This window comes from Chiloscyllium plagiosum, unplaced genomic scaffold (assembly GCF_037043375.1).
Source record: "Chiloscyllium plagiosum isolate Xiang-an unplaced genomic scaffold, Cpla_swu_hap1 HiC_scaffold_34, whole genome shotgun sequence".
NCBI classification, from domain to species: domain Eukaryota; kingdom Metazoa; phylum Chordata; class Chondrichthyes; order Orectolobiformes; family Hemiscylliidae; genus Chiloscyllium; species Chiloscyllium plagiosum.
The window spans coordinates 27,246,849-27,259,947 of record NW_028270172.1 but is presented as its reverse complement, the minus strand read 5'-3'; the positions used below and the strand labels follow the sequence as shown (position 1 = coordinate 27,259,947).

The following is a 13,099-nucleotide window of genomic DNA, read 5'->3' as shown; positions in this document are numbered from 1 at the left end:
TAAGCTTCAAATATTTCTTGGTAGGGTACACTTCCTAAGCTTTGCGCGATGAGCAAAGGAGTACAGTACTGAAATAAAGGACTGCAATCCCAGGGCCTGAGAACCTGAGGTAGACAGCACAGCAGTCAGACCTCCTGTGGTTGAAGGAATCAGAACACTAATGTTTGCGTTCGATGTTTTTGAGAGAAAGGCCAGAGGGAGGTTGCCTGATTGTGGAGGCTTCTCAGTCAGGTAGCTTGATCCAAAGTCATTTAACTTAGGAATCCACCAAATCCTCAACTGATCAGTGAAGCTGCTGGGTATCCCAATGTCCTGAAAACCTAGTCAGCAGCAGCTAACATTGGAAAACATCATGACTGTAAGTCTCACAGTGTTATTATTATACTTACAGAGACAACCATCAAGCTGCAGTTAAAACTAGACCTTGTGCGTCAGAAACAAGTTTAGTTCAGGATAATTACTCTTCACACTTTAAGTCACCACCATCCCAAATCCACGTTTTCTTCAGGTTAAAAGTTCATCAGTATGTTAAAAAAAACAATCACTGGAGATAATACAGAACCACGTTTATTAGGCACCTTACCCTTACTCCTGGAAATCCTGTTTCTCCTGGGTTTCCTGGATCACCAGAAAGGCCAGAGTCGCCCTCAAACAGAAAAGATCAAGTAACAGTCATTTGAAACACTGAAGACATCTCATTTTCTTGAAACATTTAGCGGATGTAATGGCTAATGCAAGCTGGGATATTCTAAATTCATATATTAATGAAGGACCTTTCATTATAGTTCAGCTAAATTTGCCCAACTTTTGGATCTGGAATGGATTTGTTCATGATCTTTGTGAGGTTTGGAGTATACTATGATGTTGAGCAGCTTCATCTTTAAGCTTGTCCTTTAGGATCATGGTCTTAAATAAGCAAAATCCAGGAGAAAAAATGGCTCAGATCCACGAAGGCAATGGCAATTTTTTTTTAAATACCTTCACAGAATGTTGATGCTGCCAATCCCTTTTTGGCTTTGAGATGGTGGTGGTGAATGTTTCCCTTGACCATTGCACTTAATGTGGTGTAGTTATCCCCACAGTGATTTTAGGGAGGACGTTCCATGATATTGATCTTGCAATGAAGCAGCAAGTTTAGTTGAAGTAACAAACAACTTAAAAATATTTCCAAATTAATATGATTTGTGGTTCAGAGGGGAACTTGCAGGTGATAATGCTCATATATGCTTGTTGCCTATATGCTACTAAGTGGCAGAAAGTATGGGTTTGGAAAGTGCTGTCAAAGGTGAATCAAAGCTTTTTTGAATTTCAGTAATACATCTTGGAGATGATCCACACTGATAGCACTGTTCAGCAGTGACTGAGGAACTGAACATTTAAGATGTATTGTAACACATCCAAAGAAGTTGATTAATAAAAAGGACAAACTGTGCAATAGAATGGGGATGTTTTGCAGTTACCCACGTGAAACTGGATTGTAAAATCTGGATTGTTGTTTTGTTGTGTTGTATTTATGTTCTTGGCCATAACTAGGTAAGTCACTCTCCTTTGTAATTGACAATATATTAATCTGCTAAGGGAAAGCTGTATTATTTTAGAAGTGCTGCAATTGAGCACTTGGGGCTTACAATCAGCATGGACAGAGTCAAAATGTGTGGCACTGGAAAAGCACAGTAGGTGAGGCAGCATCCAAGGAGCAGGAGAGTCAAAGTTTCAAGCATAAGCCTGATAAAGGGCTTATGCCTAAAGCATTGACTCTCCTACTCGTCACATGCTGCCTGACCTGCTGTGCTTTTCCAGCACCACACCTTTCAACTCTGATCTCCAGCATCTGCAGTCCTCACTTTCTCTCAATCAGTGTGAACAGACATATTCTGCCAGAATTACCTTTTGGAGCAGGGAAGGATCTGGTTATGACTGACATAGACATCAACAGTTCAGAAGTAGACTTATATTTCCAGGAAGTATGATCAGCAAAGCCTCAATTCAGCACAAACTTCAGGCATTTAATACAAAGTGGCCAACAAGGAACAAGTCTCTCAACTGTTTGATGAGTTTTACAGCATTTCCTAGACATTACTGTGAATGATAACTAGTTCATTATTATGGGATTCTTGCATTAAAATTTCAACTTCTATCTTTAAACTTTCAACTAGGAGGAAAACCAAACAACATCACCTAAAAGTGTGATACAATTTCATTGACACCTATGGATGGCTCTCACTCTTTCTTGTTGTTTGATGATAACCTGTTACACAGCTCTCAACACTATTGCAGTTAGTTCTGCTATAACGTGCATTTCTTCAACGCAAATTGACTATAACGCGATTGAAGAATTTAGACTGTTATTTGTAGCATGCGAAATTTCCTTACCTGTATTGGCTAAAACGTGACTCGGTTCGCTTGGATTTAAATGGTGCTGCTATTACATGATTCTCCTATAACCCAGGATCACACAGGAATGGAACTGTCATGTTATATCAGAACAAACTATACTTGGAATTGCTACTCAGTTCAACTCTGCTAGAGCTAATCAGCATGGCACTGAGTTACCCCAACTGTCATCAATTGAAATCAAATTAATCTAACAAAAATAGATAAATTAAAAACTCCAAATTATAAATAAAAGCGAAGAATCTGATCACCTTGAATCAAAATCCCAAATAAGCCGCACTAACAGGGAGGCTGCCAGAACTTGCTGCTATTTTTAGATAAAACTGATGGCAACTCTGGCTTCCATAAATGCCCTTTAAAATAGAAATCTGGATGTTGTTATCAATGATAATGAAATCTCCGCAGAAAATCACTGCCAAAGCAAGAGCCTAACTAAGTATTATTACACCACACATAAGAACTAAGAGCAGGAATTCCAGCCCCTCAAGCCTGCTAGGCCATTCAATATGTTTATGACTGATCTCACCTCAGCCTCAACTCATTTCCCCTGCCCGCTCTCCATAACCCTTCAACCCAATACTAACTAAAAGTCTGTCTGTTGATCTCCACCTTAAATGCATTCAGTGGCATTCACTGCATTCTGGGGTAGTGAATTTCACAGATTCATGGCCCCCTTCAGAGTGATAATTCCTCCTCATCATGCTCTTGAATCTGCTAAATCATAGCCTAAACCTATGACCTCTCATTCTAGATTGGCCCACAAGGAAAACATTCACTCCATATCTGCTTTGTCAATCCTCTTTCACATTTTATACACCTCAATTAGATATCTTCTCAAACTTCTAAACTCGAGCAAGTACAGGCCTAAACTGATCAAACTCTCCTCATAAAACAATTGTTTAATCTCTGGGATTAATCTAGTAACTTTCTCTGAACTGTCTCCAATGCAATTATATCCCCCCTCAGTTAAGGGAGGCCAAATCTGTAGGAAATAGTCCAAACACAGTCTCACCAATGTTTTGCGTAGTAGCAACACTTACCTAATTTTACACTCGATTCCTTTGGCAATAAAGGCCGTAATTCTATTTGCTCTCTTATTAACTGCTGTACCTGTATGCTAGCTGTTTGCAGTTCATGCACGTGGAAGACCAATGAAAATCTTCAGTCTTGTTCAATGAGAAATAACGGAGATGTGTAAAGCAAACTAAGTCATATTCACTAATGAACTAGATTCCTGTATCTGAAAAATTAACTTTAAAAAATGTGGAGTCTCATTCCAACAGGAGAAAGTTAATTATCCAGATCTTTCTCCACAAAATTGGCCATTAAACATTTGTGCTTTTATATACAAGTTTTTCCCTTAATCCTGTGTGTGTGTACCCCAAACCCAACTGATTTTCTCTGCAATTATTTAAATGTATTTTATATTTCCTACCTTTGACTTTCTTCCTCGGTGATTTATAAGAATTCTACAATATGATTGTTAAATCCTGCTACTTGCCTTGTACACGCATTCTATGGGTCCCCTATAGACGACACCAAATTCAAAATAACACTGAAATAGAAGAACTCTGTGCTCTCCAGCCTATTAAAACCCAATAGGCAGCTTATTCAACCTGAGCTGTGAGCAATATGCTTCCACTGCTAGCTCTAAACTCTGAGCTAATGGTGTCAACAATGCACTGTAGTCTCATATTTCACAATACGCCATAAAATGCAACTTCTTTTGAAATTCGGGGTTTCCCGTAAACTTCAGTACTTGTAAAGTTTGTCAAAGAGAGGGGAATTTCTACGATCTTTTATTTGCCAGAAGAGCTAGATTACCTTATTCAATCATGAATGGATGTTCCACAGGTTCAAAATATTTAATGAACTCAATAAATATCATACCCTGCGTCCTCTTATTCCTTTGGGTCCTTTTCTGCCCTCGATTCCAGAAGGACCATCTACTCCCTAAAATTTCAGAACACAACATACACAAATAACTGTTAATGTCTTTTAATTGAAAAACAATCGCGGAAATGTGGACATATTTTTACAAATGTAGCCAATACCTGCTGACCAGGATAACCAGAGGGTCCCTGTACTCCCTTGAATCATAACAAGAGAGAAGAAATTAGACATCTTTGTTCCAGACGTTGGCATTGTAATCATCACAGCTTAGCTCCTGCTTAAATTTGAAGTGTTTTTTTCAAAAAGAATGCCATTTATCTGGCACCTATAATGATGTCACAAGGTACTTCACGAAATTTGCCTCTGAATAATGAGGAGGTAGGAGGTCAGGTAGTCAAAACCTTGATCAAAAGGTTCTAAAGATATGGGCAGACATGTGCCTAAGTTTCTGGTTACAATCTCTGGATAGGGAGCATCAAAAGCAAAAATAAACTCTCCACTTACTGTGAGAGTAATAGAATAGTGAAAGCATGCAATTATTGAATTTTGCTCATCACCTTTTGTCCTTTTGATCCAGGCCTTCCAGTGCCGTCATACCCATCCAAACCCTGTGTGACATCAAACAGAATTCACGTCCTTCAACATCTTTAAATTTCTCAGTGCCTCAAGCGATTAATTAATAAATTCATTTGCGCAACATTTTGGTGATGCACATTACCAAGGATCCATAACTTGTGGAATTAGTTCACCATGTACAGAAAGCAACAAAACACCTCAATCTTCATTTCCTGAGTCATTCTCGAAAGCCTGGATGGAAAGTCAAGACCACTGTAATTGATGGCATTGAGCTCTTTTCAGATTCCCCTTCCAGGCTCAAGTCAAGTATGATCTTAACACTGAATGCATAATCTTCATGTTTGTACCACGTCTATTACACACAGACATACATACATATAAACACTAGCTAACAAGTAACTTGTCTTCCTAACTATTCTAAGTCTCTGTCTTTTCTGCTTCTTGAAGTGAGATTGCCAATCCATCTGGAGTATTTTAAGAAGATGTGAAAATTCACTGGGGATAATTTTGGTTGTGTGCTATAATATGGAGTGTAGCAGAGAGGATTGGGTTAGGAGGCATGAAGGCTACAAAAATGGCATGGAAAGGAGTCCGCTTACATGCCAGGCACATTCCTGGGCCATTCTATTTTGCCAGTTTCCCAAATAAGGTGGTGGGCCATTGTAGTAGCCCAGAGGAGTCAGGCAGGTGGCTACTTCTACTCTTCTCCACCAACATTTTACAAGCAGCAAGGGCATGTGGCAACACCACCTGGTAAATTCTGGGACCTTCCCATGCTTCAGCAAATAGGTGGGGTCCTTTTTTCTAGAATCCCTACAGTGTGGAAACAGGCCTTTTGGCCCAACAAGTTCACACCAACCCTCTGAAGAGTAACCCACCCAGACACATTCCCCTCCCTATTATCCTATATTTACCCTTGACAAATGTACCTAAACTACACATCCCTGAATACTATGGGCAATTTAGCATGACCAATTCACCTAACCTGCACATCTTTGGACTGTGGGAGGAAACTGGAGCACCCGGAGGAAACCCAGGCAGACATGGGGAGAATGTGCAAACTCCACGCAGACAGTTACCTGAGGTTGGAATCGAACCCAGGTTCCTAGCACTATGAAGCAGCAGTGCTAACACTGAGCCACCATGCTGCCCTTTTTGGCTAGTCTTGAGCCAATGGAACTGCACACCAGCAAGCAAGGTCATCCTCACGGTGTAGGATTATTGGCCTACAGCAATTACCATTCTGTTTCATCCAGCCTACCTGGCTGACCCCTGTGTCCTGGGATCCCACTCACCAGCCTCACGGACTCCTGTCTACTGATATGCCCTCTTCCTCCAGCTCATGCAGCCACAGCAGTGACTACCATGAACAGTGAGGCTGCTGAATTGCTGGACCTCAGCAACAATTCTTGACAGTGAGTCACCCTCCTTAATTTACTGGCAGTGATAAAATGCAGACAGGACAACAGGGCTTTTACTATCTTTGATTCATCCTGACTGGATCACTGAGATTCAGGTCAGTGAGATTCCGGAGGAAAGTGAATATTACTGCAACTCAGTATTCCTCCTCTTGAGTTCACTGCCTACAGACAGGTCCGATCTGCATCATCACAATCTCCACAATGGACAGGGCAAGGAGGAAGATCCCCAATCTACCACAGATGGAACGGGGTAAAACACCATGCTGTTGGTTCCAATATAATCTGAACTGACCACCCAGCCAAATGTGCCAACTGACCGTCCCAAAAGAGTCCATGCAGATTGTAGATGAAGACTGATGCCAGAGGGTCCAATTCATTACATTAAATGCATGAGCTTTATGCAATTTCAAAATGAATTGAGTATGGGAGGGAATATAACTTCAGTCAACATAATTTAGGAATCTTTTCCATAATAACCACCTGTCACATGCTCCAATGATTTACAAATTAACATGCGTCTTCCTTGACAATCAATTCCTGGGGTGGGACTAGAACTCAGACCTCTCCCTCAGATGACCAGGGTATTTCCCAATGTGCCACAACCTCCAACAGAACAATATCATGGTCTGATCACAGTAGGTTCAGATATAAGCACAGTCATAATGTCAGGCAGAGTATGATGGTTTATTCTGTATCCTGTGAAGACATAATCACAAAATCTATAAACTCTTCAAAACATCGCCTTTAGCTTCAGCATTACTTGCCTGAGCTGTTCAACCTATTTATAATTAGCATTTGCCTCCCTGTGTTCAGTGACATTTTCTTACATTTTTTCTCTTTTCTGTTCTAGAAATGAAATTGAATTTTACAAAATCATTTTTTTTGTGTGTTTGAAGTTTCATTTGTTAAAACAAACGACCCTACACTATCCACGTAATTTAATTTTTACTTCACAGCTGGTCCATAGTAAGCTTCAATGAGGGTAAAGTGGAGAGCTTTCAGACCTTCTATCTGACTTCACAGCTACTGGGTGGGGCTTGGGCTTAAACTGGTGTCTACAAGTCCCACTGCAAATGCAGGAGGCCACACTGAATCATTATGATGTATTTAAGGATTGGGTTGAAGAAGCTATTTAAAGCAGATTACAAAATCCTTGAGAGTGAGCCTCACTGGGGTACTTGTGGCATAGCTGACTACCTGCAGTCAATGGTACTCATGCAGGTAAAATCTCTTTACTACTTACTGTCTCAATTCTTCACTGATGGTTTTCTTCAGTAATCAAATACTTTCTCGAAACTCCTTTGCACTAAGAGCAGTTGATAACTTATAATATATATTGGGAATTTCCTGAATATTCATAACTTGAAAGAGGAGTCCATTTTCAAAAGGAGTCCCTGCTTATTAATGTGTAAGTGACAACACTACATTTTTTTAGTCAGCTTCAATCAGCTGCACCACAGTAACTCAGACAGCAATATGCAAACCATCCATAATCCACAACTGACTTAATAACGTCCCAGAATCACTCCAAACATTTAGCTAACAGCACAATAGAAATCGATCAATCATTTCCCTTGCCAATTTCCTGGCAGTTATCAGACCCTTCTAGTGCCTCAAATGCATGTAAATATAGTCTTGAATATGTAAGATATGACTTTGATTTGTTTGGATAGAGTCAAACTCCAATTTTTGTTTCCTTGATATGGTACTGTAGAGAACCGAATATATACACACACATACACAAAGATATTTTTTATGAATAATGCATATTTATGAAATAAAAAAGAATTCCATGCAGTCCAAGAATTGAAGTAACACATCATAGAATCACTGAATCCCTATATGTGTACAACGACCATTTGGTCCATCAAGTCTGCACTGATCCCACCTTGACCCATTCATTTAACCATGGCTAAATCACCTAACTTGCACAACCCTGGACACTAAGGGGCAATTTTTAGCATGGGGCCAGTCCACCTAATCTGCACATTTTTGGACTGAGAGAGCAAACTAGAGCACCAGAGGTAACCCATGCAAACATGGGGAGATTGTGCAAACTCATCTCGATGTATATATCATTCTGATCTTTTGCCCCATGTTCAATCAGCTTTCTCTTTGTAGAGCACTATGTTATCAAACTCTGAACCTCAGTTAACACAAACCTATTGTTGATAAGAAACTGTACCAACCTGTGGTCCACGAGGTCCAACTGTTCCAGATTCTCCTTTCTCACCCATATCTCCAGTTACACCCTTCAGACAATTTCAAAGTGGCAATAAATGGCAAGTAAGAACAATTGTCAACATGATTTTTACTTGCTAATATTGTTTAGTACTATTTATGCAATAAATAATTCAGATTCACAAACATTGCTAGATTAACTAAAGTTCTTTTAACAATTATAGAAAGACTGCCATGTGTGCGTGACAATTTTCACGACCTCAATATATCCAAAAGCCCTTTGCAGTTAATGAAGTATTTTCAAAGTGTAGTCATTGTTGTAACGTCATAAACATGCCAATCAAGTTTTGCACAACAATTCCTCACAATTGGCCATGTGATAATCGATCAGATGAATTATTTTAGTGGCATTGGTTGAGGAATAAATATTGTCCAGGACACCTTTAACTAAATGAGCAGGTATGGCCCTGGTTTAATGTTTCATCCTGAAGTCAGCACTGTGACAGTGCCCTGAGAATTGCATTGAAATGGCAGCCTAGATGACATGCTCAAATCACAACAATTAAATAAACAAAATGGAGTGAACTATTTTGGGGAAAAAAGAAAATAAGGAAGTTTGGTACAATTGGTGGAGACATGTAAGCAATAATTGAGATGTTTTGCCGGCACGTCCACCAACAAATGTGGTGGGTTGAATAAACTTACAGCTTCACCAGAAACTATGCAAAGCACTTGCTTTTACATAGCATATCATAAAATCTACTCAAAGTGCTTCACGATAATTCAACTATGTAGCAATTTGTAATTATGTGCCACGTTTGTCAATCTTGGTTTCTCTTCAAATAGTCTCATTAGGCAGACAGCCTCAGTTTCACCTCTGACTCTGATGTACTTAGGTCCTGAGGTGGGTCTTGAATCTGCAATCTGACTCAGGAGAAAATGACAATGACCGAGTCAAACAGGCCAGAGAAAATCTATTATTTGTTTATAATATAATGACATCAGCAACAGGAGGGAATCTGTCAAAAACTTCTAGAACTTTGATCTGAGCTAAAAATTAAATATTACATTGTGAACATAAATAGTACCCTGAAAATTAAGACCAACATACCCGAGAAAATATGTGACAGCTTTAAGTACGTCATGTACACACACACTCAAGAATCCAAGATTCTACTTAGGTCAGTATGTTAAAGCTTGAAAAGTGAAAACTTCCAGCTTGAACATGTTTATGATAAAATTAGCTGGACGTTTGAGGGCACAAGCAACTCAATTGGCATTATATTAAATCGTAAACACACACCAATTCCACATTTAGTTTATCCGTTCACAAACCTTACCATGCTCTTAGCACCCCCTGTGACTGCCAGCAGTATTGCAACTGTTCTATCCATTTGCCTGCAGCAACTAAAGGCAGTACCTCTGCAGCAAACTGGTTCCATTCTGAATGTAGGCTCACTAGTTGAATTGTACACAAGTCTGAATGCAATATCAGACAGCGTAAAGCAGTTGTTTGTCAAGTACAGGAAATTTTTTATACATCGTGTCTTTAGAATTGCACCCCTGTATGGGATCACGTTCGTAAATACAAGCATTCATAACTCGGAAGTTCACAAATTGGAGACCCTCTGTACTTTGTAAATACAAAAAGCTATTCCAGTAAAACTCATAAAAGGGATTGTTACTTCAGATTTGGTTAAGTGACCTACGTTAGAAGGTGAGTTTGGATTCAGGGGAAATTGTTCCTTCTGAGTTTTTCAGTTGACCTGTTTAGAAGCTCTATTTTACTAAGTATTAATTAACACCTACGAGATTGTTCCACATACCCTTTGCCCTTGGAGCCCTTGGCTGCCTTTGGCACCCCTGAAGCCAAGCAATCCGGGTGTACCCTGAAACACAAGGAAATAACGCTAAAAATAAATCAACTGTTGGTCAACCAGGCATCAACAATTAGAATTTATATAAAACCTTTCATTTGGCAAAACACCCCAAAGTGCTTCACAGGAACATAATCAAATTGAAATGTGAGACTGAATCACAAAGACATATTGGGACAATTTACTAAAATAATTGGTTAAAGGGTTGGATTTAAAGGAGCATCTTAAAGGATTAAACAGAGAGAGATCTAGGGACAGAATTCCAATGCCGAAGGCCTTAGCAGCTTAAGAACTTGGACAAATGGTGAAATAATTAAGCTCAGCACTGAAAGGGTAAGGAGAGGTATATTGGAGGTCAGGAGATTATGGTAATAGGGAAGGGGAAGAACATGGAGGAATTTGAAAAGAAGGATGAGCATTTTAAAATGGTAGCTTTGCCAGTGTAGCTCAGTGAGTGATGAGTGAGCTCGACTCGGTGCCAGTTAGCACAGGGGCGGCAGAGTTTTCTATGATGTGAAGTCTACAGAGAAGGTTAAAATTGAGACACTGTCCAGGAATAAGGTGGAATCGGCAAGTTTAAAAATGATAAAAGAATCAGTGAGGGTTTCAGTAGATTCAATAAAACCATAAGATACAGGAGTGGAAGCAAGGCCATTTGGCCCATCGAGTCCACTCCACCATCATGGCTGATGGGTATTTCAATTCCAGTTACCTGCACTCTCCCTGTAGCCCTTAATTCCTTGCGAGGTCAAGAATTTATCAATCCACTGTGCTCCGTGGCAATGAATTCCACAGGCCCACCACTCTCTGGCTGAAGAAATGACTCCTCATTTCCGTTCTAAATTGGCACCCTCTAATTTTAAGGCTGTGCCCATGGGTCCTTGTCTCCCTGCCTAAGGAAACAACAGATGAGCTGCAGCAGGGTCAAACTTCGAGTTGTTAAGGCGCTGAAGAGAGGCATCATAATGATGATGGTTTGTCTATGGGATCACAAAGTTACCTGGACGGCAAATGTAACACAAGCTTAGGAACATTCTAGGTTCATCTCATACACTTGGCACGTTGAGGGATGAAGTCAGTGGGCTTGGATTGAAGATTGCGCCTGGAAACAAATGGCTCCAGTCTGCCCAATTTTCACAGTGATTTTCTGCTCATCCAGAGTTAGATGTCAGATGAGTAGTCTAATAACATGGCAATAATGGAGGAGTGAGATGGTTTTGTGGTGTAGCTGAGTGCCTTCTGCATACAGGTGCAAACTGATGCCACATTTTCAGTTGATGGCATTGAATCAAGCTTTAGGTGAGAAAGAAGAGGGCACCAATGGGAGATATTTGAGGCACTCCAGAGATAATGGCACAAGAATAGGAGAAGCTGTTGCAGATGATTCTCTTACAAAGAAAGGAACAAAGTAAGGGAAGTTCTTCCCACCTAGCCAATAAAGATGTAGCATTGAAAAATGGTCAATTTTGTCAAAGATAAATCAAGAAGGGTGTGGGAGGTTAGCAAAGACTGTCATTTGTGCCTTTAGTGATGACCAATTTCCATACTGTGCAAGGGCTAGACACTACTCTGCAAATATTCCATCATTTGGGCCATTTGCATTTGACAGAAACAGCAGTGTACATTTTTAATAACAGGCCTGTCAATTAAATAATTACTTTTTTGCCTGGGGTCTCAGTAGTATTGAAGGGAACTGAGAGAAGAGCAGTGTACTTAGGGAGACCGGTTGTCATTTTCCCCCACTACTGGCTACAGAGTAAAAATTTAGAAGTTACAGATTGAGGCAGATTGAGTGCAATCTTGAACAAAGTGCAGGAGGTCAGATGAGTGAGAGTTATCTTAATTCTGTTATTTAATTGTCTTTACATTTCACATTCAACTGAGATCTGCTACTTACCTTTTTAATTTTATCCAGGCTTAAGCAAAGGAATGTAACTCTTCACTGAAGATCAGTTCAGTTAGTTATAAAGTCATAGAGATGTACAGCACGGAAACAGACCCTTTGGTCTATCACATCCATGCAGACCAGATATCCTAAATTAATCTATTTGCCATCTTATCCCTCTAAACCCTTGCTATTCATATACCTGTCCGAATGCCTTTTAAATATTGAAATTGTACTAGCCTCCACTACTTTCTCTGGCAGCTCAGTCCATACACGCACCACCCTCAGTGTGAAAACGTTGCCCCTTAGGTCCCTTTTCAAGCTTTGCCCTGGTACCCTAAACCTATGCCTCTAGTTGTGGACTCCCCCATCCCAGGGAAAAGACCATGTAAATTAAAGAAATTGACTTAAACCTTTTCTTTTTGTAGTTGGGGTTGAGCTAAGTTGAGCATATGAATATAGAGCCCTCAGTGACCTTAGCACTGAGTGTGACTTTAAACACTGTTCTGAGATTTGGGTAAGGATTTAGAGGAAGGAAATGCTTTGATTTTAACTAATTAATTTCCTCTGTAAGAATTGCCTTTTGCTCTACTACAAGGGAAAAATCAACCTCACAAGAGGTTATAACCAAACTCTGATCCTAAAAGTTTACATTGTACGGGAAAGGTCGCAAGGTTAATTGGAATAAAAATAGAATAGTTGATTATAAAAAATTAAGGATGCCAAGACAGATGGTATATCACGGCTGCAGCATGTTGGAGCCCATTTGCCTGTATGATCCAAACCTGCAGTTAAGTGGTTCAAAGAGTTCAGCTCAGAGCCATTGAGTTGAAGGACAAGCTGCAGATCATCAACACAAGCAATACATTAGA

General features: G+C 39.9%; 1 protein-coding gene across 1 annotated transcript in view; it reads right to left on the bottom strand.

Moving 5' to 3' along the window:
* Positions 1–13,099, bottom strand: part of LOC122564270 (collagen alpha-6(VI) chain-like) — a 141,809-nt gene that overhangs the window by 16,099 nt on the left and 112,611 nt on the right. Inside the window, exons 26-31 of the mRNA XM_087978571.1 lie at positions 10,292–10,354; positions 8,474–8,536; positions 4,845–4,895; positions 4,449–4,484; positions 4,285–4,347; positions 584–646 (exon numbers count right to left, since the gene is read on the bottom strand). Of these exons, the coding sequence (XP_087834697.1) occupies positions 584–646; positions 4,285–4,347; positions 4,449–4,484; positions 4,845–4,895; positions 8,474–8,536; positions 10,292–10,354 (339 nt within the window). The remainder of the gene's footprint in view (positions 1–583; positions 647–4,284; positions 4,348–4,448; positions 4,485–4,844; positions 4,896–8,473; positions 8,537–10,291; positions 10,355–13,099) is intronic.